At 42.4% G+C, this 21,791-nt stretch overlaps 1 protein-coding gene across 1 annotated transcript in view; it reads right to left on the bottom strand.

Annotated features, from left to right (window-relative positions):
* The window catches only part of RSRC1 (arginine and serine rich coiled-coil 1), a 103,929-nt gene extending 82,374 nt beyond the window's left edge, over positions 1-21,555 (bottom strand). The window contains exons 1-2 of the mRNA XM_029962331.1: positions 21,298-21,555; positions 19,207-19,332 (exon numbers count right to left, since the gene is read on the bottom strand). Of these exons, the coding sequence (XP_029818191.1) occupies positions 19,207-19,332; positions 21,298-21,482 (311 nt within the window). The 5' untranslated portion in view covers positions 21,483-21,555. The remainder of the gene's footprint in view (positions 1-19,206; positions 19,333-21,297) is intronic.
* Positions 21,556-21,791: the final 236 nt, after the last annotated feature.

Genomic DNA, 21,791 nt, shown 5'->3' with positions numbered 1-21,791 from the left:
ACCTCTTGGAATGCAAAACTCCCAAGGCCTTTAAAAGCCAAATCACACACAAAAAAAAAAAATCACTCCAGTTCAAAAGCAACAACTGCTTAATAAAACTCAACAATAGGCTGAGCAAAAGCAAATCCTGCCTCCAGATGAAGCCATAAATTACATTGGGGCAGAATGTTGTTCCTGAGCCTGGAATTTGTCCAGCACATGGGGGTTAATGTCCCTATTCCTGCCAGGAGCTTTCCAGCCCAGGCCCAGAGGTCAAACCTGGGCTCAGGTTTCCCTCAGCAGCTGCCACCTTGCAGCACCACAACCCCAATTATTGGTCCCACCATTAACACTCGTCCAGCAGATCAAATTACCCCTGACTGGTGTGTTATTAACCAGAGAAAACAGTTTTTCTGTCCCAAAATGGGTTTTTAGGATGTCATCACAAATTTATCCGTTCGTTCTTAGCCCTCAGGTAGAGGAATTTTCAACCTAAGAAGTGATTCTGGATATTAAATCTAAGTTTTGATTGGCACAAAGATGGTGTTTCACTGTGATGAGGCACCACAGATTCAAAGAGCACTGCCCCAAATTCACCATTCCCAGGTAACCCTGATTTCTCAGAACTCTGAAGGTAAGATGTAAAGTCCAAAACAGCAAAAAAACCCAAAACAAACAAAAAAAGAAGTCCTGTAGCAACACAAATCACCTTTAATTTTTGCAAGGCCATTCCTCACTTAAGGGTCTAGTCCTCCAAGCAGGAATAACTGAGGAATCTAAAATATTTACTGTTAGAGAATTTCTCAGCTCAAATCTGAACCTGATTTCACATATTCCTTCTGCAGGTGCAGACAACAACAAATTCAGCTCAGGATGCTCCAACCCCAGATTCCTGTTGGTTCCCATGTCTAAGTAGAACTAGTGGCAGGTGACATTTATACACAGAAAACAGCTTTGAAAAATCAGAGTTATTGCATCAAACTTGTGGTGCTGCCCTTACAGGAGCATTGACAAACTGACAAACAGTTTTCTCTCCAGAAGCTGCCACTGTTGTTTCCTGTGCAACCCTTCACACCATAAAATCCATTATCCCAGAGCCCAAATCCTTGTTTCCCCTTTGGGTTTTACACTTACAGGAAGCCCCTGACACCGTTTGTGTTCCTTGTCCCAGGGACACAGGTGAGGAAGGCAGGTGATTATCGGTGGGATATGAGTGAGGAGCTTCTCAAAAATGGGGGATTCTGCTCCACAGACTCCTCCAAAGAGGAGTTTTCCTGGATTTTCCATCACTGTACAAAGTTCTTTGCCCCATCCCTGGAAGTGTCCAAGGCCAGGCTGGATGGGGCTTGGAGCAACCTGGGCTAGTGGAAAGTGTCCCTGCCCATGGCAGGGGTGGCACTGGATGGGCTTTGAGGTTCTTTCCAACCTGGCCTTGGACACTTCCAGGGATCCAGGGGCAACCACAGCTTCTCTGGGCAACCTGTGCCAGGCCCTTCCCACCCTCATAGCCAGGAATTCCTTCCCAATATCCCACCTAAACCTCCCCTCCTTCAGCTCCATTCCACTCCCCCTTGTCCTATCCCTCCATGCCCTTGTGAAATCCCTCTCCCCCCTTCTCTAAGCCCCCCTTTAATTCCTATTAAAGTATCTTGCAAGATCTACAGAACAGGAAATAAAGATAAAACTTGATCAAATGGAGCTACAAAGAGTCATCTGTGTCACTAATTCATCACTAAACAAGAACAAAAGTCCACAGATCTGACAGAGAAGAAAGATTTCCTATTTTATTACTGTTGAAAAATAACAAGAATCACGATTAGTCCTATTACAGCAAGTCCCAAAACGTTCAAATTATAGAACTACCAGAGAGAAAGAAGAAAAATGAAGCTGGAGAGTAAATTTGCAGCAGGGACCCCCCCCTTCCCCCAAAGTGACACCCACCAACACCCACCCACCAAGCCAAAGGTTAAGTCATTTAGTCAAGTTCAAAGATCTTCAAAGAGCCCTTAGATCCAGATAAGCCCATATGTTCCCAAAATTCTGTGAAAAGCCATTACTTTCCAATCTGCTTTTCATGTCCGAGCCGCAGAACACACAGATGCTTGGCATGGCTCAGGATCCCGAAATTCCCACCCTGGATAATCCAGGCTCCCCGATCCCAGCCCCAGCCCTAGGAAAGGGCTTTTACTCCATCCACACTTGGGTCGCTTGTAAAAAACTGAAAGGCTCCATAAAAGCCCATTCAGCGACTGCACAATAAGTGTTAATTTGCTAATTTCTTCACAGGTAATCAATTAAAATGTAAAATATTGGATAAAATTAGTTGCACTAAATTTCCCAGCTGCTCCATAAGCGTAATTAGTTTCACAAGGGCCATATGTATCCCGAGCAGAGACAGAGTTGAAACAAATAAGCGGATTTTAAAACAAGTTTGAGGAAATCTGCATTTAATTAGCAGGTGGGCACTACAACTGCATAATGTTTTTATACATTTATATTTATGAAGTGCCAGAAGATCTAAAGGCTTTTTAAAATGGCGTTTATTGTTTGAATGGGAACTGTTTTGCTGCATGCTAAAGTGATTTAAATCCTCCCAGCTCTGCTTTGAAAAAAATCATAAATGGTGAAAGAAAACATGTGGAAAACTGTAAAACTAGAAAGAATTTGCGACAGAAAGCAGAGACACATACCATAAGCAAAAGGAAACTACACTTAATTAAATGTACACTACATCTGGAATATCAGCCTAATAAAACGTGCAACTATTAATTTTCATTGTTCTGAAGGAAATGAGGTCAGTGGCGTTTAGTATTTCCCCAATTATGTTGCACTAAAGCTCTGAACTTTATCTGAGAGGGCCAATCTAATCTGTGCAAAACCCTACAACTGGAAAAGAGTCACCGAGAGGCTTTTTGAAAGGAAAGAGGAGTTAGAGGCCAAAAACAAGACAGTGCTTGTTTTCTTCCCTTTGAGCTCTTCCAGTGAAGGACAATTTATGAAAAAATAATGTATTTTGTTGGCAAACAGCAACCCCCACTGCAATGAACGTTCCTGACATGTCAAGTCCTCCCCTGGAATTCTTCTAAGTGCCTCTCACCTGCCACAATCCTAATTAGATTATTATTGGCTCAATAGCCACAAACAAACCCAACAAATTAATACTTGAGCCATAAATCCAAAGTCTGGGCCAGAACAACGAGACACAACTGCTCTGCATCAAACCTGGACATTCACCTTGGTAATAAAGACAGAGTGCAAACACACAAGGAACTGCAGAAAAATGCCATGTTCTCTTTCAAAGCATATTAAGAGAAAGTTTCTTGTTTAACTCAACTTCACCACCAGGAAAAAAAATATCATGTACAAGTTATTGGAAAGGTAAAATAATTTCAAATATCAATTGCAGTTGTTCAGGGCAGATAAATTATTAATACTATATATATATTTAATGGGAATATGGTACATCTATAAAACATGTCAGGTCATTATTAGTCTGCAATTTGAAAATGCATGTAGTTGAGGGAGTTAAATATAGATAATATGGAGGGGGGTTATTTATTGTTAAATATAAAGAGAGTGAAAACAAAACTAGGCAGCAGCAGAGTCAGAGTTTAAGCCTGAAAGGAGACTGGTGCTAAGAGGAAAAAAGTTGTTTCAATCCAGCAGTTTGGACAGTTGGTAAGCGAAAAAACACATTTCAGAATAAGGGAATATTTAAGATTTTAAAAAATATCATCCCAGGTGCCAGGGAAAAGCAGGATGAAGTAAATACAATCCCCGGGACAACCAAGAGCCCCGTTTGCAGAGCTGAGAAAATGGATTCAGCAGACACAGCCACCAACTCAGCCCAGCAACAAACAACTCTGCACCTCTAAATTCTGGGAATTCCACAGCCAAACATGGGAGAAGGTAAAACCCTTGGAAAAGCAGCAGTTACTGGAGAGTTGGCCCTAAGAGCTCAGGGATGCAGCCGGAGAGGAGAACTGAGGGGGGGCACCGCTGGAGGTTCTGCTTGTTCTCCAGCAGTTGGTTTGTCACAAATCGAGTTCTCCAGACTCAAACCTCCTGGGCCACCTCACCTGACTGCCAAGGAAGATGAAGGTGCCTCCTCTGCCATAACACCTTGACTGTCCTACAGAGAGCCTTTGGAAAGGCTCCACACGCAGTGCCAACGCCCGTGACTCCGGCTCAGCTCGACCACGTTACCACCAAAGAGCTGGAAAACCCCCAGGAGGTCAAGAACTGCGTGGAAAACTCCAGGCATGATATTTCAACGGGTTTGTTATGCACAGGCAGGACTGTGGGACCAGCTGTGGCCAAAGCAAGGGCAATACTGGCTGGGATTTGGGATGGGAGAATAGCTGGGAGAACAGCTCCCACCAATCTGCTCGAGTTGGGAACTGCTCCACTCCATCAGTGAAGGCAGGAGGGGATTCTCTCCCCACTGCATTCCTTTAGAAACCAGAAATTCCTCCTGGGAGGGTGGGCAGGCCCTGGCACAGGTTGCCCAGAGAAGCTGTGGCTGCCCCATCCCTGGAAGTGTCCAAGGCCAGGTTGGACAGGGCTTGGAGCAACCTGGGCTAGTGGAAGGTGTCCCTGCAGGGGGTGGAATGAGATGGGTTTTAAGGTCCCTTCCAACCCAAACCATGGGATTCCAGTCTGGGATTCCATGATTTACCTTGCACAGAAGTCACCAACTGCCCTGGATACAACTGCTCCAAAGGATCTGAGGATCTCCAGCCTCATCCTCGTGAGGGAAACATGTTGCACTGTTCATTTCCAGGGCTGATCTGTGTGAGGACTCAAACTGCCTCTCTTTGCTAACATTTCACCCCAAATTAGGGCCATCACTGTCAGAACACACCTGGTTTCACATGACATGAATTTCTCTCACGTGTTCTTAAGAGTCTGACCCAAAACAGGCCTTTTTTTCTCACACTGCATTACTGTAACCATGTCATGACTGAGCAGAAAAGAATGGAATTTAATTGTAATAAACTTCAGGGAATAAAATAACAAAGAAACAGAAGATAGTACATTGTCCTGGCTATTAAATGAACTAAGTGAAAAGCCACCCCTCTGATTCCCTGTCCTTCTTCATCCAAAGCTGTCTGGAAGTTCTAGAGTTCAAGGGCATAAAAATCACATACACCTACATAAATGTATTCAATATCCATCTGCAGGTATACGAGATATAAACTTCCATATAACCCCAAAGTTCAGGTTGATAAGAGAAGTAAATATATTCCAATAATCTGACAGCAAAACAAAAAAAGCTCAAATCAGTTGGGAACATCCAACTTGTCTCCTGCTCATCCAAGAGTTTTGAACCTACTTGACCACGAGGCAAGAGCAAAGCAGTTGTTGATTTGCCACACAAAGATGCCACCAAGAAATTCCTTCCTCTCCCAACCAAATTCCAGAACTGCCACTACTTAGTCTGAAGAAAAAGCAACCAGAAAAATATGAGCTGCAGGAAAGTTTAAGTTGTATAATCCTGTAGGAAAAACATTTTACATCTTTTTTACATCCTTCAAAAAAAAAAAAAAAAGGAGGAAAACTTGAATTCTTCATGAGGGAATAAAGTAACAAATTCTATTAGCAAATGAATCCATCAGACTTTGTAATGAATTTATACACACACAAGTAGTTATTCCATCCTTGATACAGCTGGAAGCTATTTGGGAAAACAAAGGTCCAGCTTCCTTTGAGGACTCTAAATAAATACACCAAATATTCCTCTCTGGTGACTCTGCATCTGCCACGACAGGAGGATCTGGATGTATCACAGAGCCCTGAAAAAGGGTCAGATCCATTGTCCAGATGGAATCACTGCCCAGGCAATTATTTGTTGTAAATTTGACAACACCTCTGATATTGTGGTGAAATGCTGAGGAGCAGAAAGGAGAGGTTTGGAGGTTGAAATGTTCCACTTCCCTCGTGCCTTGGTTCAAATCAGTGACAGGAAAACGCTGCTCCTCTCTCTGCCTGAGACAAGAGCAGGATTTTAGGGTTTGTGGTGGTAAAACCCCTCAAACTGAGGCCCTGGTGATGGTTTGAGCTTCAGGACACTGTGATATTTGTGTATATTTACATCCACAGATTGAGATTAGACTGAGGGGAATTACCTAAACAGATGTTTAAAATGTTTAAAACCTGCAAAAATACCCCCCCAAAAAACAACCTAGAGCAGGACAGCACCATCAGTGTCTATATGAGGCACTCAAACAGGGAGGTACCACCAGCATGGACCCAAAACTGAAACAACAGGGGAAAAATCTGAATATTTCTCATTCTTCAAGTAACAGCACCATTTAAAAAGAAAAAAAAAAAACCTCCTTACAGACAAGATTAAGGCATTGCTTGTCCTTAGAAATAAATACCTAAGGCAGAAGACTGGGAACACTGGGACTGACTCGATTCACACCATGACCTAAAATGACACGTAAATGAAAAGCTGTGTGTCTGCTTTTACTTGACTGATAACAAATCAAAGCATTCCTGTGTTCACAATTAAGAAAAGTGGCAATTGTTTTCATTAATTCAGTGATAACCAAACAGTTCAGGTGTGAATTTTAGGAGATGAAAGAGGTTTGAGGTATTCCACTTATAATTTTCACCACAGAAGTTGTATGAAGAACACAGAGAGACTTTTAGAATCTCACCTTGTTTTTCCCAAGCTAAAACCAAAACAAACTTAACATCTTTCATGAAAATTGCTGTAACTTGACTATAGGATCAAGGCTCTGAAAATTCAGCCATAAAAAGGCTTTAAAAACACACACAAAAAAAAGCGCAAAACTATCACACCGTACACCCAAAACCTTTTGAAGACACATCATAAGTTTGGATATTTTCCTGTTTTCCAGTGCACATTCTATAAATGCAACGATAATTTTCTAATTTACATGCAGGTTAGATGCATCTTGCTGTAATATTCTGTATTTTCCAAACACAAGGCAGATAGAGGGAAGCCTGGCCTGGTTTTAATATTCTCCTGAATGAATATTGAACAGCTTCATTCCCGAAGACTGATGAGGAATATGGAGCTGCCAGGTTTATCAGCCCCAAAATCTGCTTTACTGGGAGTTATCACCTCTAACCCTCCTCTGTCCCTCCCAAACCTCAACTCTAATAGCTAATTAAAAACTCCAAGGAAAGGGAGGGAAGAAACTCTGAAAATTTCACTTAGTATTCAAAAAAACCAAACCACTAGTATTTTCATTATAGAACCTGCAATTGTTACATAAAATACTGTAAAACAAAACATACCAGAAAGAGAAACAAGAAAATCTGGATTGTTTAAAAATAAAAAAAGCAACAGAACTACTTGATTATTACCCTTTAAAATGTGTTATGACTGTTGTGATCAACTGATGATGCTGAGCACAAACTGGTGTTAGTCCCAATTTAAATGGGTAAAAAGAGCAATTAGAATGTGATTTTTACATACCTATGCCTTTGTTTAACAAAGATTCTCATGGAATTTTCTTCCAAGCTTTGTTTTTTTTGTTTAAAACACAAAGGAACCTCCCAAACCCAGGAAATAATGACAGAGCAGCATCACTCCTGTACCACACTCAGCTCCACTCCCAAACCTGGAGGCTGGAATTAAAATGGAAACTCTATTATTTCCAGCACTGAGAATATTATCCAAATGATTTCCAAAAAGGAATTCCAAAAATAACCCACTACCTGTGAGTCACTCCAAGCCTTCCCCAGTTCTCTTCCCAAGAGCCCCATCCCGACTCCCAGAGGTTTGACACCCCCATGGGGACGTTGGAGGGGAGGGAACGGGAACATGAGGAGATTGCAGGATGGAAAGGTGTAACATATATTAAATTAACAACACAATAAACAGGGAAAACTTGCCTGTCACCCCTCTGGCACCTCCCAGTGCCTCTCCAGGAGTCCCTGATGTCCCCCTTGCCCACGGTGACACCATGAGCAGACACTTGGTTCACTGGTATGAATTTTTCATGTCTCCCCAGCTTTCTTTCTCCTTCACACCTATTGGTTCCTGCTACTAATCCAACTCCAAGTCCTTGGGCCTAAAGTTCTCTTTTGGATTCTCCTTGATGCTGCCAAGAGCACAAAGAGCTCAAGCCCTGCCTGGCACTTTCCTGTTATAATTTAACATAAGGGTGGGCTGATTAACCACAGGCAATCAGGATATTGCCATTCTCTTATTTGGACTAATATCTCTTCTTTGGGCTTACATTTCACTAATAAATGACACTTTTGTTGGTTTTTACTGAGTAACTATTTTCAATCAACCTCACGCTTTAACCATAAGTTTAAAGAATAACTGTTCAGGTTCTGTATTAATATTAAATTACCAGAACCACATTTTTTTGTGGCAAAAACAGCCAGGCTGCCCTGTATTTTATTAGCCTCCAATTTGCTCAGCAGTGTCCTCTTGAGCTGTGTGAGTGGCTCGTGTAGGCTCACAACACCCCCCACATGGTCCTGATTACGCCCACCAGGCCAACACGCTCCCGGAGAACTTTCCCAGACACTTTCCTAATGGGATGTCACGTTAAATCTGACAGCAGGAGATAAAGCAACTCCACCCTAATTACAGCATCTCCAAAAGGGGCATTTTGGAATGATGGGCACAACATTATTGACGGTGGCAGTGCCCCAACCCAAGGAGGAGTTTTTAGACAACCGGGATTCTTACGCAGCTTCCTTGGATATCCAGAGCTGTCAACATCTCGGAAATAGATGCTCCTAACTGCCAAACTCAGGGAAACGTCACAGATTTGACTACTCTCTTAATGCTTCATGACTAATTCCTCGGAGACACCCTTAAAAGCCCCAAAATGTTGTCTTTGGGTAGAAACTTCCAGTGGGGAATCAATCGGGAGCAAACGAGACGCTCGCGTTGAAATGTTGGGCGCTGTTTAAGGGAACAAATGAGTGAAGAAAGGAGTGGATCTGAACATATGCCACCGCACTGAAGTTGCTAAAAGGGTCTGTTGGAAGAATATTTGCTTTCCAGGGAAGCTAATATGCCACAAGAAGGGCCGGTGATGAAAGAGCCCCGAGTCGCGTGGAAATCCAAATATAGCGACAGACACAATTATTTTACTAATTGCTAATGAATGCAGTCAAGTGGCTTCAAAAAGCCAAACTTTGCTTGGACTACTTCGGGTTTTGACCTCTGCATGAGCAAATGCATTTCAAACCCGAGCCCACCAAACCTGATTAACGGCGCCAGCCGAGGCCGGGCGCGGAGCGGCGGCTTTTTTCCCCCCCCCCCCCCATATCTATCACATGGCCCCGAGGATAGTTAAATGAACCTTAAAATGGCTACAAACAGCTCAATGACTACACAGACTCCTGCCAATTAGAAATAATTAGGCAGTGATTTTGGTGGGGAGGCTTTTTAAGTGCATCCATAATGATGCGACGGCGCTGATTAGCGCTCTCAGCCGGGCCCCGCTCAAACGGCCCCGCGATAATTATGCGGCGCTCACAAAGCCTCGCACATCTCTGTACTTCACCTCCCCGCACTGAAAAAAAATCCACTTCATTACCTCCAGTAATTAATCCTCCATTAATTGCAGGAAAAAGGCCCAGTTTACCGGGCTTCGTTTCTAATTATCTTATAAATAGTTATGGTTCTAATTAATGTGTTCATTAGGCTGGATATCTCTCTCAAAGCCACGCTCAGAGCAAAGGTGCCGCTTTTGAGAGAGGAAGCCTAACTAGCCATAAGGTGAGGCCATTTTGGTTGTATTTGCTTTTATTTTAGTATATTCAACCTCCTAATTGGCATTTAAAATCTAATTTGGAAGAACTTCAAGAAGACTATATAGGAGAAAAATAGGAAAAGGGGTTTCTCGGGTTTTTTTCCCCATTCTCCAATCAAGAAGCTCAGAGCTTTAACAGGCAAACTTTTAGCAAATCTTTTTGATATGGACTGGGAACAGATTTTCAGCACTATGCCACAGATTAATTTAAATTCTATCACAATGCAGCTCATCCCTGCATGTTTTCACAGAGGAGAAGCAAAAACTAGAGAAGAAAAATAGATATCTAAGAGTATATGAATAATTTAAAATAATAAAACCATACTACTGCCCTTGCCTTCACTTCCAGGAGATAAATCAGCGGCACAGAACTACAACAAAAATTTAAATCATTATTTCATCTGAGCATAATCTAAACCTTTCAATTCATTTAGAGATTTTCACTTTGCATTACTAGGAGATGATACGACCCAATGAAAGCCACAACTGGAGACTCTCTTAAAGGAATATTTATGGATAATTGACTCCAGATTGAAAGCATATGTTTCAAAGGACTTTGGAGGTTTGCATATAAATATTTGCAGAAAACTTAAAAATTCTGTATTAAAAAAAATCTACAGGAATGCAACCAAAATATGTTAGTTAAGCTTAAAATTACGGTATAGATGTTAAATTCCCACCTTCTCCTAGATTTTAATTGTTTTACATACACATTATAGTTAAATAAATCTCTCTCCAGTGCAAACAAATACAAGTTTTCATATTTTTCCTAATGTGATCACTTATTTAGCATCATTTTTTTTTGCTCACATAGTTACTCAAACCCTATTTTAATAGCAAAAGGACAAAAACTCTACATGTGCCTGAAATTATCTCCATTTTTTTTTGATAACCTTTTCTTCCTGTAACATCACACCTCAGTAAAATCTGGAATCACTGAAGTCAAGTGCAGCTTTGCCAAAGTTTGATGCCAATAAACCTGGATTAGGACCAGATGAAGCCTTATCAGCTCTCCATGTTCTGGTTTTTGGATTTTTGGGAGACTCAGTGCCTTCCCTTGGAAAATGGAAAACTCCAAGCATCTCAAAGTTCAGATGTGGGAGAACCAGCACTAAAAGATGAAAGGGACAGTCAGGGAAGAGCCACAGTAACTCAATTTTATTCAGCTTTATCTGGCATGAACCCGCTCCCAAAGCTCACTCTGGCCATGATACCACCAAAATTAGAAGCTGCCCACCTGGATCTTGAAGGACAATTGATTTTTCTGGGATAAAATTTGTTTGAAAGGTACCAAAAGCCCTGAGTGCAGCAGGGACTGTCCTGCTCACACACAGCCAGGTCCTGCTACGGAGCAAAGGCTGAAATCCTGGACCAAAGGGAGCAAAGAACTCCAGGGCACAGGTGGTGGTTTATAGAGAACCATGGAATCACAGGATGGGTTGGGTGGGAAGGGAATTGAAAGCTCATCCAGTGCCACCCCTGCCATGGGCAGGGACACCTTCCCCTAGCCCAGGTTGCTCCAAGCCCCGTCCAAGCTGGCCTTGGATACTTCCAGGGATGGGGCAGCCACAGCTTCTCTGGGAAATCCATTCCAGCCCCTCACAGGCAGGAATTTCTTCCCAATATCCCACCTAAACCCACTCTTTTCCAGTTTAAAGCCATTCCCTTCCATCACTCCAGGCCCTTCCTGGATCACCCCCCCAAAGCTGCTTTAGGGCTGTGACATCACCTCACTCCAGCACCCACAACCTCAGGGATGGACTTCACCACATCCAACAACATCCAGGCTGATTTCTTGGAACACATGGGATTGACAGCTCCTTGTGTTCTTCTTCTACAGCACAACTGTTTCTCTTGCTCAGGTTCTTTACATTCTGATGAGTCCCACAGAAAAAAATAGTGTTAACCACTTTTTGCAGCAGAAACACAGTTTTTTTGCCAGCATCTTGAACTAGATTCTGTTACTGCCATGTGTTATTAGAATTAAAAAGAATGAAAGATAGGAATAGAGGAAATAGTAAATTGTTACTACTAAATTCTATTATTTTTATATATCAATAATACTGATAATAGTATAAATATAATATGTACATATAAGTAAATAATAGTTATGTGACAACATAACTATATTAATAATATTTTTATATTAGTTGTGTATTAATATTATGCATTGTACATAATATACATTATGGTACATTATGACATATATTTTAATACACTTAATAAACTATAATATAGTTTATATATTAATCTCATATCAATAACATCAATAAATTGATGCTCATATTTTGATTTAACTCCTTCAATTCACTCTGATTTCACTCTTTCACTCCTAGAAACCATCTCTGGGAAGAGCAACAATTCACCCAGCAGAGAGTGAAGGTCTAAGATTCCCAAAGCATCCCAACACATCTGCTCTGTATTGGTTTGCAGAGCTGCTCCAGAAACACGAGCTCTGCAGCAAGAAAACAGATTCTATTTCATGGCCAGAGCTTTGGGAGCAAAGAAAAAGAGGATTAAAGAAAACAGTTAAAATACACGATGGTTCAGAACGGAGAGATGTTGAAATCAAAACCAATCCTCCACTAAGGGATCACATTCTTGAGTGCCTTTCCCAAACAGAAAACTGAAGCGTTCAAACAAACCAACCTGCACATCCACCTTTCCCAAAGGGAGAAATGAGAGGGTTTACAAAAATAAGCAGCTCAACTCCAAACATCTTCTGTGCCCACAACACCTGGACCGCTCAGAAACCAAGTTTCTGTGTAATGAGGCTCGAGGCTCAGCCTAAATGAACAGCACTTATGCATTCACAGCTTTTTTAAGGCTGGTTTTTGTTTTATCCCAGTGAAAGGCATCAAAGGCCCTGTCCCTGGCAGCTCTGTGCCCTCAGTGAGAACTGGAGGGCCCTCGGCACTGCCTTGGGAAGTTTGATTTCCCCAAGCGGTCAATTAGGGCTGGGAATGTGCTCCTGGGGGGGGCTGGTGCTCCAGGACATCTTCAGTGCTTCACCTCCATGGCTTCCCAGGACAGCCAGGGACACAAAGTGCTCACTTCTGCTTGGAAAAAGTCCATTATTGCAATTAAAAACCGGATTTTTAGAGACTGTTGGTGAGACAAGCTGGAACTCAACAGGAGCCTAAATAAAACTGCAGGTTTTGACATAATGGGGGAAAAACATGGTCTGATGTTACCAACCACAGAAAAACTAAAGATCACATGAGCAAACTCAGCGATCTGAATTTCACTTTATTTGAAGTTTCATGGGAGAAATGCTACAGTATCTTAATTAAATATATATTAATATAAATTAAATATATGTTCTAATGGACCAGAGGCTTCCAACTTTCCCACCAGTAAGAAGAGAGACAAATATGTAATATTTACACTGATTCCTTGCATAATCATGTGGGTCTGTACAGCTGGTTGTACATGAATGTGTTCATTTGTGTAGCAAGGACAGGAGCAAAAAATATCCTAAGGAGCAGATCAATACTTTAAAGGAATAGAGGCTCCAGTAGCTACAACCAGGCCAAAAAAAAAAAAAAAAAGCAATCCTAGAAGCATGGAATGGCTTGGGTTGGAATTTCCAAAGCAATATGCTGATTAAATAGCATTGTTTGATTTTTGATAGGACTCCTGTCTGCTTCTCCTTGGAAAATTCTTGGATCCATTTCCAAAAGAGGTATTTTCAAAGTCTTTTTACAGATTAAGAGTCTTAAGAGCTTCTCTACGTGTGCCCAACCTCATTCTTTGCAGTTGTCTGGTCAGTTCTTGTTTCTTCCAGCAGAGAAAGGGCCGTGTTTGTCCCAGTCCCTGTTCCAGTCCCTGTCCCAGTCCTGCTGCTCCCCCTCAGTTCTGCTGCTGTTCCTCAACTTTCCCTTCCATCTCCTCCCCAGCAGACAAACAAACCCACCCTGTGTGATGGTTGTGGGCTGGTCAGGCCAGAAGCCTTCCCTTCTCCTGGAACATCACCTGTGCTGACACTCAGTCCCACAGCAGGACCTCTGCTCTTATCTGAAACAACTTTAATCAGTTTTAATCAACTTCAAACCAGACATCTGCATCAGACTGAAATTTAGTCTTTCTTCACAACATCCTTAAGATCAGTCTTCTAATTTTACACAATTAGATTGAGCCATCCCATTACAGCCTGTAAGTAAAACCTGTATTTTGAATACAATTTAGCATAGATTGTGTCTTGATCCAACAGTTTTTATCAGCTGATAAATCAGGTTTTAATTTGGAAAGACTCTGACACATTAATACCCCTCTAAAATAATATGATGTATGGAGAAAAGAGAGATTAACTGAAGAGAGACCCATTTCAAGTAACACAAATACAAAAGCACTCAATGATAATATCTTTAAAAAGTGTTAACATTTCACTGTGCAATACTGACCCTTCACTAAAATACATAATAGCAATGGATAAGAAGATATTAAAAAAGGAAATTCTCAAAGACCAAAGGGGAAGTCGGTGGGATTTTACTACGATTTATTTAATGGCCCCTTTCCCCCTGCATTATTCTTAAATAGTACAAATTCTAACTGCTAAACACAAAGAATTCTGCCAAGCTGTGAGGGTTGAGCCTCAGTTAATTCTAGTTTACATTGCTGGGTAGTGGCAGCTTCACTCCACAAGCTGCTTTTCCAGCTCAAAACCAAGTTTATTCCAAAGCCACCCCAAAGAAGCAGGTCCCTGCCCCTGGACTGCAACAACTGCACGCATTTCAATATTAAATTAATTAGGCTGGAAGGATGGTTAAGAAATAAGATGTAAATGTGCATCCACACACACACACTGGGGAAAAAAAAGCCCTGTACACTGATCAAACAGCTCCTTCAGCGACACTCCAAAGGCAGCAGGGCTACAGGCACGTTATTTTACACTTAAAATTTCCTCTCCTTCACTATCTGTAGATGTACTTGGGGAGTTTGGGTCAGTTTTTAAGCTGAACTGCATTAAAGGTATTACAAAGCAGCAGCCTGGTGTTTAACATAAAGCAAAAAGCCAAAAGCACTTGGCAGACAATAAAGCAAACTTGCATATTTAAAGGCAATTACAGTGGGATACTCTGTAATCACAGGATTGTAGGAAATCAAGGAATACAGGGTAACATTTGGGGGTTAATTCTATTTAAAGCTCGGTGAATTAGAAGATTTGTGCTATGAGCTCTGATGCAGAGTATTTTCTATATGATTACATATATATATATATATATGATTAACTTGCAAGAACAATCACAGTGAAAACTCCAAAAATATTAACCCGGCTCCATCCACCCGGGAATTACACGAGGGCTGAGCTTCCCCATCCCACAGAAGCACAATATTCTAATAAGAACTCTCCTAATCTTCAGCCAGCAATAATTTCCAGCTGATATTATTATTCTCATTTCCTTGAATAATATCCATACTCCAGGGCCATTTTCCTCCTCATATTCAATATCGTGCGTGCTCGGATGGAGATTCCTGTCCTCATATCCTGTCACAGTATCAATCACTGCCTCCTGTCCACTCAATCCCCGTTTGATTTATCAGCCACCAGCTCTCTGGACTCCATAACTCGACCCAAACCATTTTAGCAAGACAGTGACAAATCACACCCGGGATCACATCAACCTGTTCCACTTAGGAAAGTCGGGAAGGGGAGCTGTGACATCCCTGCACCGGCACCTCCCGCTCCCCCCCTTCCCCAGCCTGATGTATATTAATGAGGAGCTGCTATTCGCAATGCTCCTTCCACATCAGCATCTAATATGATCAAATTAGGAAATGGGATGATTTATTAAATTCCTGTGGAGCTCAAATATTCCTTCCCCTCGCCGGGTGGATGCAGAGAGGGAGCTGTTGCTTCCAATTTCCCCGCCCGGGCTGTGCCGGCGCTTCCACGGGCGAATTATTGGCTTTAAAATAAAAAAGACTGCGAGGAGGCGAAATGTTATTAAGCAAATGCTCAGTAAAACAAACTAAATCGGTTTTAAAAATTCCTAATTTAATGTAAAATCTCGCTCGTTTCGCCCAAATTCAGTTTGTGATCTTATTAAGTCGCATTTGCATCGCGCTGCCTCGCTGCAGGACAGCTCGGAATTTATGGCATTACCAGGAAGCCCCGCTTTTTTCCACCCTAAAAAAAAAAAAAACAACCTGCTTCTAAAACAAAATACTTACAAATGCACAGGTTTTCTTCTCAAACAAAGCACAGACGTTACCAAGAAGCCCCATTTTTACGACTCTAAAAACCGCGTCCCAAATAACAGAGCTACAAATGCAGAAGTTTTCTCCTCCTCTCGAATCAAGTGCAAACATCACCAGGAAGCCCCACTGGTTCTGACTATAAAAACGGCTTCTAAAACAAAATACTTATAAATGCACAAGTTTTCTTCTCAAATATGGCACAAACATTACCAGGAAGACCCTTTTTTTTTTTGACTCAAAAAAAACACGTACCAAATAAAATAGTTATAAATGCACAAGTTCCCTTATCTTCTCAAATGCAGCACAAGCATCACCAGGAAGCCCCACTTTTTTGACCCTATAAACTGTTTCTAAAATAAAATAGTTATAAATGCACAGGTTTTCTTCTCAAATAAAGTACAAAAATATGGGTTTAGGTTACAAATAAAACCTACTTAAAATCTTTTTGAATGTGTCATTATAAAAATCCAACTGTCCCAATTAAAATTGGATATATTTCAGTGGTTTACACTGTTGGAGATCTATAGATCATTCACTCAAATAAAACACCTATTAAAGCTAAAAAAAAATCACTTTATTATTAAAGTTATTTTAAAAAAATGCATTGCAGCCACATAGACTTTCAACAACACCTTCATTACCTTGAAAAATCAACTTAAATCTTAATTTGACAGGGGACTGTGGAGGGAAAAGACATTACAGGATACAGAATTTGTGCCACCTGCATGACTGACACCAAAAACAATTCCAGGGATTTAAAGACACCACGTGATGGATCTTAACTCCCAATAAGAAGCTTGTTTTCTAAGGTCAGACCCATCATGAATAAAATTAAATTTAAAATGACCTAAAGGTGATAACACTGGGAAGGTACAAGGGGAATGTTACAAACCCAGGGGGCACAGAGATGATCTTCCCTTTCCTGCTGCAGCCCAAACTGCTGCTCTCCTGTGGGGCAGGAGCTTTCCCTCCCTCCCCGGGCAATGCACAAGTTGGGGATCCACAGCAATATTCCAGTGGGTGCCACACTGCTCACTGCAGGAACTCAAGGTGCTGCCTGAGTTACTTTTATCAGTTATTTACAGGTGTTTCCTTCAGTATCTACCTGTAAAAGTCACATGAAAAGAAGTTGTCCCACCCCAGGCAAAGAAAATGAGGAATTCCAGCTGGAATTCATGAAAATTCCATTTCAGCAGTACAAATTCCTACATTTCCTGAGACAGACTGTCTCTGCATCTTTACATTTGAGTGGATTTTCCTTGTCTGATTTCTTTTTTAATTCCACTTGTGGTATCCACAACCTCCACAGCTTAATTCCTTTATCCCTAAGATCCATCTCTTATTTCCCAGGACCTGCCCCCACCTGACTTCCCTCCCTCCACACCTGCCCCAGGTCAGACACGGGAGGAGGCAGGAAACCCTCAATCCTTCATCATCTTTTCCCATCATTTTTGCTCTTATCTTGATTTTTTTATACCACTCCATCACATTCCCTCTTTCCCCCATGACCCCTTTTCCAGCCTGAAGAATCCTGAAGTCCTGAGTCCTCTGTGGAAAGCTGGTCAGCCCTTGGACTGAGTGATTTTGAGGCAGAAAAGGAGATTATTTGGCATCACTGCAACTGCCTCAACACCACGAGCAGGGTAAACACAGGCCTGGGGTAGCAGCAAGGATTTAACTCTGCTCCAAAAAATCAGATTAATCCACGGCTTCTCAGGGTAACATTGCAGCAGACTCAGGGAAAAAAAGACAATAAAGGGCTTAATGTGTCCTGTTGGGTTTAGTTCTAAGCTTTTAGACTCTTCTGGTATCATTTAGGATGTTATTTATAAATATTCTCCCTGAAGAATCACGTCTGTGAACAGGAAATGCATTTAAAGCAACATGCAGCCCTACCCTCTATAGGGCTGCAAAGCTGCAATATTTTACACATAAAATATTTTATACCCAATATTTGTCATGTTTTTAGGTGCTTAATTTCCATATATTGTAATGATGATTAAAATCATCAAACCCCTTGGAAAAGAGACCATTAGGCTATTGCTAATGAAAGCTGCAATTTTGTATTATTACAATAAAAACCCTTTTTAAATCAGTTTATCACATTTCCTAACGCTGAGAACGTGACAGGCTGAAAAACCTTCGTTTTCACCTCATCCTTTGCACTTTTCAGTGGCTTAAAACTGATTTTCTTAACAGAAGAGGTGGATATTCCCAGGAATATTTCCACAGGCAGCCCAGCAGCTTATCTGGGGTGTCCAGCTCCAATGCTGAGGATTCTCAGAGACACATCAGGCAGTTTAAATAACCAAATTTCTACTACAAAGGCAGTGCAGCAATAAGTGTTCAGGCAACTACTGTAATGAACAGCTGGGAAAAACTCAGGGCAGAATACAAATAAGAGGAAGTGGAATATTCTCATCTTTCAATAACAATTTATCAAAATTTAGAAGCAACAATTCTACTGTTTGGTATATAGACAAATATATATAAATAACAGGTTTAATAAATTCTTAGTGCAGGGACACAAAATTACTTGGCTGAAGATTTGTAAATACACACCAAAACAGCTCTGATCTGCCTGATACACTCAATTAATTTAAAACCAAACGAAAATGCTAACAGTAATTCTGGTTCAACTCAGGTTACCAAACTTCTTAATTGAAAAGTATACACAAATTGAGCTGCTTCTAATTAAAAAAGTAAAGCAAATTTCATAGCACAATTTGTAACTTCTGAGCCAGATTTAAATACTGGAATTGTGGTTATTATTGAAAACATTCATTTGTCACAAAGCAATTTAAGACAAAATCCAGCACTGTAGATATCTTAAATATTAATAAAAAACTGCATAACTAAATACTCATCTTTTTCCAAGGGGAAATACAGATGAGAAAATAAGTTTATTCTGATATTCAGGGAGCCAGTGTTGAGAATTATGGAAACCAGTAACCAAAAAAAAATCCACAAGGAATTTTAAGATGATTCTGTGAAAACAAGTGACTTTATTCATGCTTTTTTGCACTTGGTCAGATGCAAAATAAATAACTTCTCTCCAAATTGTTTCACCAGTGTAACTGAAAGATTTATTGGATGAAAAGCACTCCAGAGGGATTTCAAATCAGGAGAAGCTCCAAGGGGAATGGAGTTTGCAGGAACACCCGTATCCTTTATTTCTGGTATATTCCAGCTCGGTAATCAGGAGATTTTAAATTCATGTTGTTACAGTGAACACACTATTTTTTTTTTCCCTAGGGAAGAGTCTTACCTTCTGGTTCTACTTTTTGACCTGGATCTTTGGGATCTGTAGGATTTGCCTCTGCCCCTGGATCGGCTCCGGCTGCGCTTCCTCCTGGAGCCGTAGGAAGAGCTGCTGCTGGATCTGTGCCTGCGCCTGCAACACAACCAGGCTCTGGGTGGGTCACTGCCCCTCAAAACCCAAAGGAATGGGCACAAAACCCCTGAAAATGACTTCAAAACGAGGTACCAACCTGTAGGGTTTGGACTGTGCCCCAGAAGCCTCAAATCCCACTATTCCTCTGGAACAAGGGACTCCCGTTCACATGGGCAGTGCTGCCTCAAAGAGCTGATACTCCCAAACACACAGCCCAGGCCACGAGAGCCTGGACTGCTCTCCTCATAGTGCTCTTAATAATCAACTAATCAGTGTTAATTTATTCCATCTGAGCTGGGGAGTTTCCTCCTGAGTTCAATCAGGAGTCACAGGGGTGTCTTCCTTTGCACCTCCCACCCAGTTTCCTTTATTCAAAGAATAAATTCTTATACACAAAGGAGAAAACTAAAAGAACAGATACTAAATTACACCAACTAACCCCAAAACTGGGAATGGGGATATCTTTCAGGTCTTAATTTTAAGATTTCCTCTCCATCTCCCTAATAGTTAACTAAGCAACAATTAAAATACTAATGAGAACCTCCATATTTTTGATTGTTTGATTAATATCAAAATATAACACCACAGAAACCCTCCTGTAATTCAGGAGTGATATGTGATTATCCAGTGTGATATGTGATTATCCAGCACAAGGGAAAGGGGCTGCAGGAGCTGGAAAACTGGAAGAGACAAACAGGTTAACTGCTAAAGAACAGGTATTCACCTGGTAAAGGAATGTAGTATTCCTGCTGGATGAGGAACAGGAATCTTAGAAACTGTTGCTTTTCATTTATCCCTCAGGGTCAGGGATAAATCCAGCAGGACCCAGCGTGCAAAACTGCCAGGAGCAAATGTCCCAAAATGTCCCTTGGCACAGCCAAGGCTCCAGCCAGACCCTAAAAACAGACCCTTTGGTCTTTTCTGGACCCAATTTCAGTCACTGGTCCCCGTCCAGCCCCTAATCCCCCTCGGAGCCCTGGTGTCTGTGGGAGATGGCCATGCCTGCCCTGGACTAACGGGATCAGAGCTCGTGGCAGGAACACAGGGCTGGGATGGCAGCCCAGGGATGGCAGCCCTTGGCATCCCACCGTGTGCCCTCAGGGCATGGAGAGGCTGGGAAGGAGCACAGGGAACGGGGTGGAGATGAACAACTGAGACACTCCTCCCAACTGAGACACTCCTCCTCTTCCCTCTTCTACCAGCTCCAGGAAGGGCTGTCAGGAGCAGTTCCCAATATATTCACAGGGCAGCCAGACACAAGGAGGGGTTTCCAGCTTCACTTACTACACTGACCACAAGTCAGGCTGAGACAATCAGGATGGGACCATGGAAATGCTCCAAGGGCTGGAGCCCCTCTGGAGCCAGGCTGGGAGAGCTGGGGATGTTCACCAGGAGAAGAGAAGGCTCCAGGGAGACCTGAGAGCCCCTTGCAGGGCCTGAAGGGGTTCCAGGAGAGCTGGAGAGGGACTTGGGACAAGGGATGGAGGGACAGGACACAGGGAATGGGTTCCTACTGCCAGAGGGCAGGGTGAGATGGGATACTGGGAAGGAATTGTTGGCTGTGAGGGTGGGAGGCCCTGGCACAGGTTGCCCAGAGAAGCTGTGGCTGCCCCATCCCTGGAAGTGTCCAAGGCCAGGTTGGACAGGGCTTGGAGCAACCCGGGCTAGTGGAAGGTGTCCCTGCTGGACAAAAAAAGAAAGTTATTTTACGTGGCTGGGTTTTACCTGTTTTAGTGAGGAAGTTCCCTTTAGTACTCCAAATTCCCTGCTTTAGTACTCCTGCAGTGCAAAGGTGGTTTGGGTTTTTCTGGTCAGGGGGCTGGGTTTGCTTTCTAAGCTTGCTCAAAATGAAAACATTTCACCAAGAAATCAGAGAAAACTCGACTCAAACACTTCCAGCTCCTGCCACGACACGGAAGAGCTCAGATTGTAAAAATCAGCAACGCCGAATTCCTCCAAACGCACCTTTTCTCGTAGTGGGACCAGGACTGGAGATCCCGGGAGCGCGACCTGGACCTGGATTTCCTTCCCGATTTCTTCCGGCCGTAGGTCCTGCTGTCCGAGGAGCTGCTGGAGGAGGAACGTCTGCGGTGCTTCTTCTTCCTCCTGCTCCTGCTCTCCTCCTCCGTGTCCGAGGAGCGGCGGCCCATCTTCAGCTGCGGGAGACAAACGGCACAACTGGGAGAACGTCTCCTGTCTGCAGTACTTTGGTTCTCATACACATCTATATGTATATATACACATACACAGCTGAGCCCCCCCAGCTCCCTCAGCCCCTCCTGGTGCTCCAGACCCTTCCCCAGCTCCGTTCCCTTCCCTCATCCTCCAGTTTCCAGCACGGACAGGCCAAACTGGTTCATTTTCTCCATCCAAACTTTCCCTTTTCTCGCACTTTTTTTGCCCCCGATGCAGCAGCTCCTGATCCACAGGGAGAGGCTGGGAACAGCACAAGGGAGGAA

Source organism: Manacus vitellinus, unplaced genomic scaffold (genome assembly GCF_001715985.3).
Source record: "Manacus vitellinus isolate BGI_N305 unplaced genomic scaffold, ASM171598v3 scaffold_45_pilon, whole genome shotgun sequence".
Taxonomy (NCBI): domain Eukaryota; kingdom Metazoa; phylum Chordata; class Aves; order Passeriformes; family Pipridae; genus Manacus; species Manacus vitellinus.
Note: the sequence above shows the minus strand (reverse complement) of the source record. Positions and strands in the feature narration are given on the sequence as shown.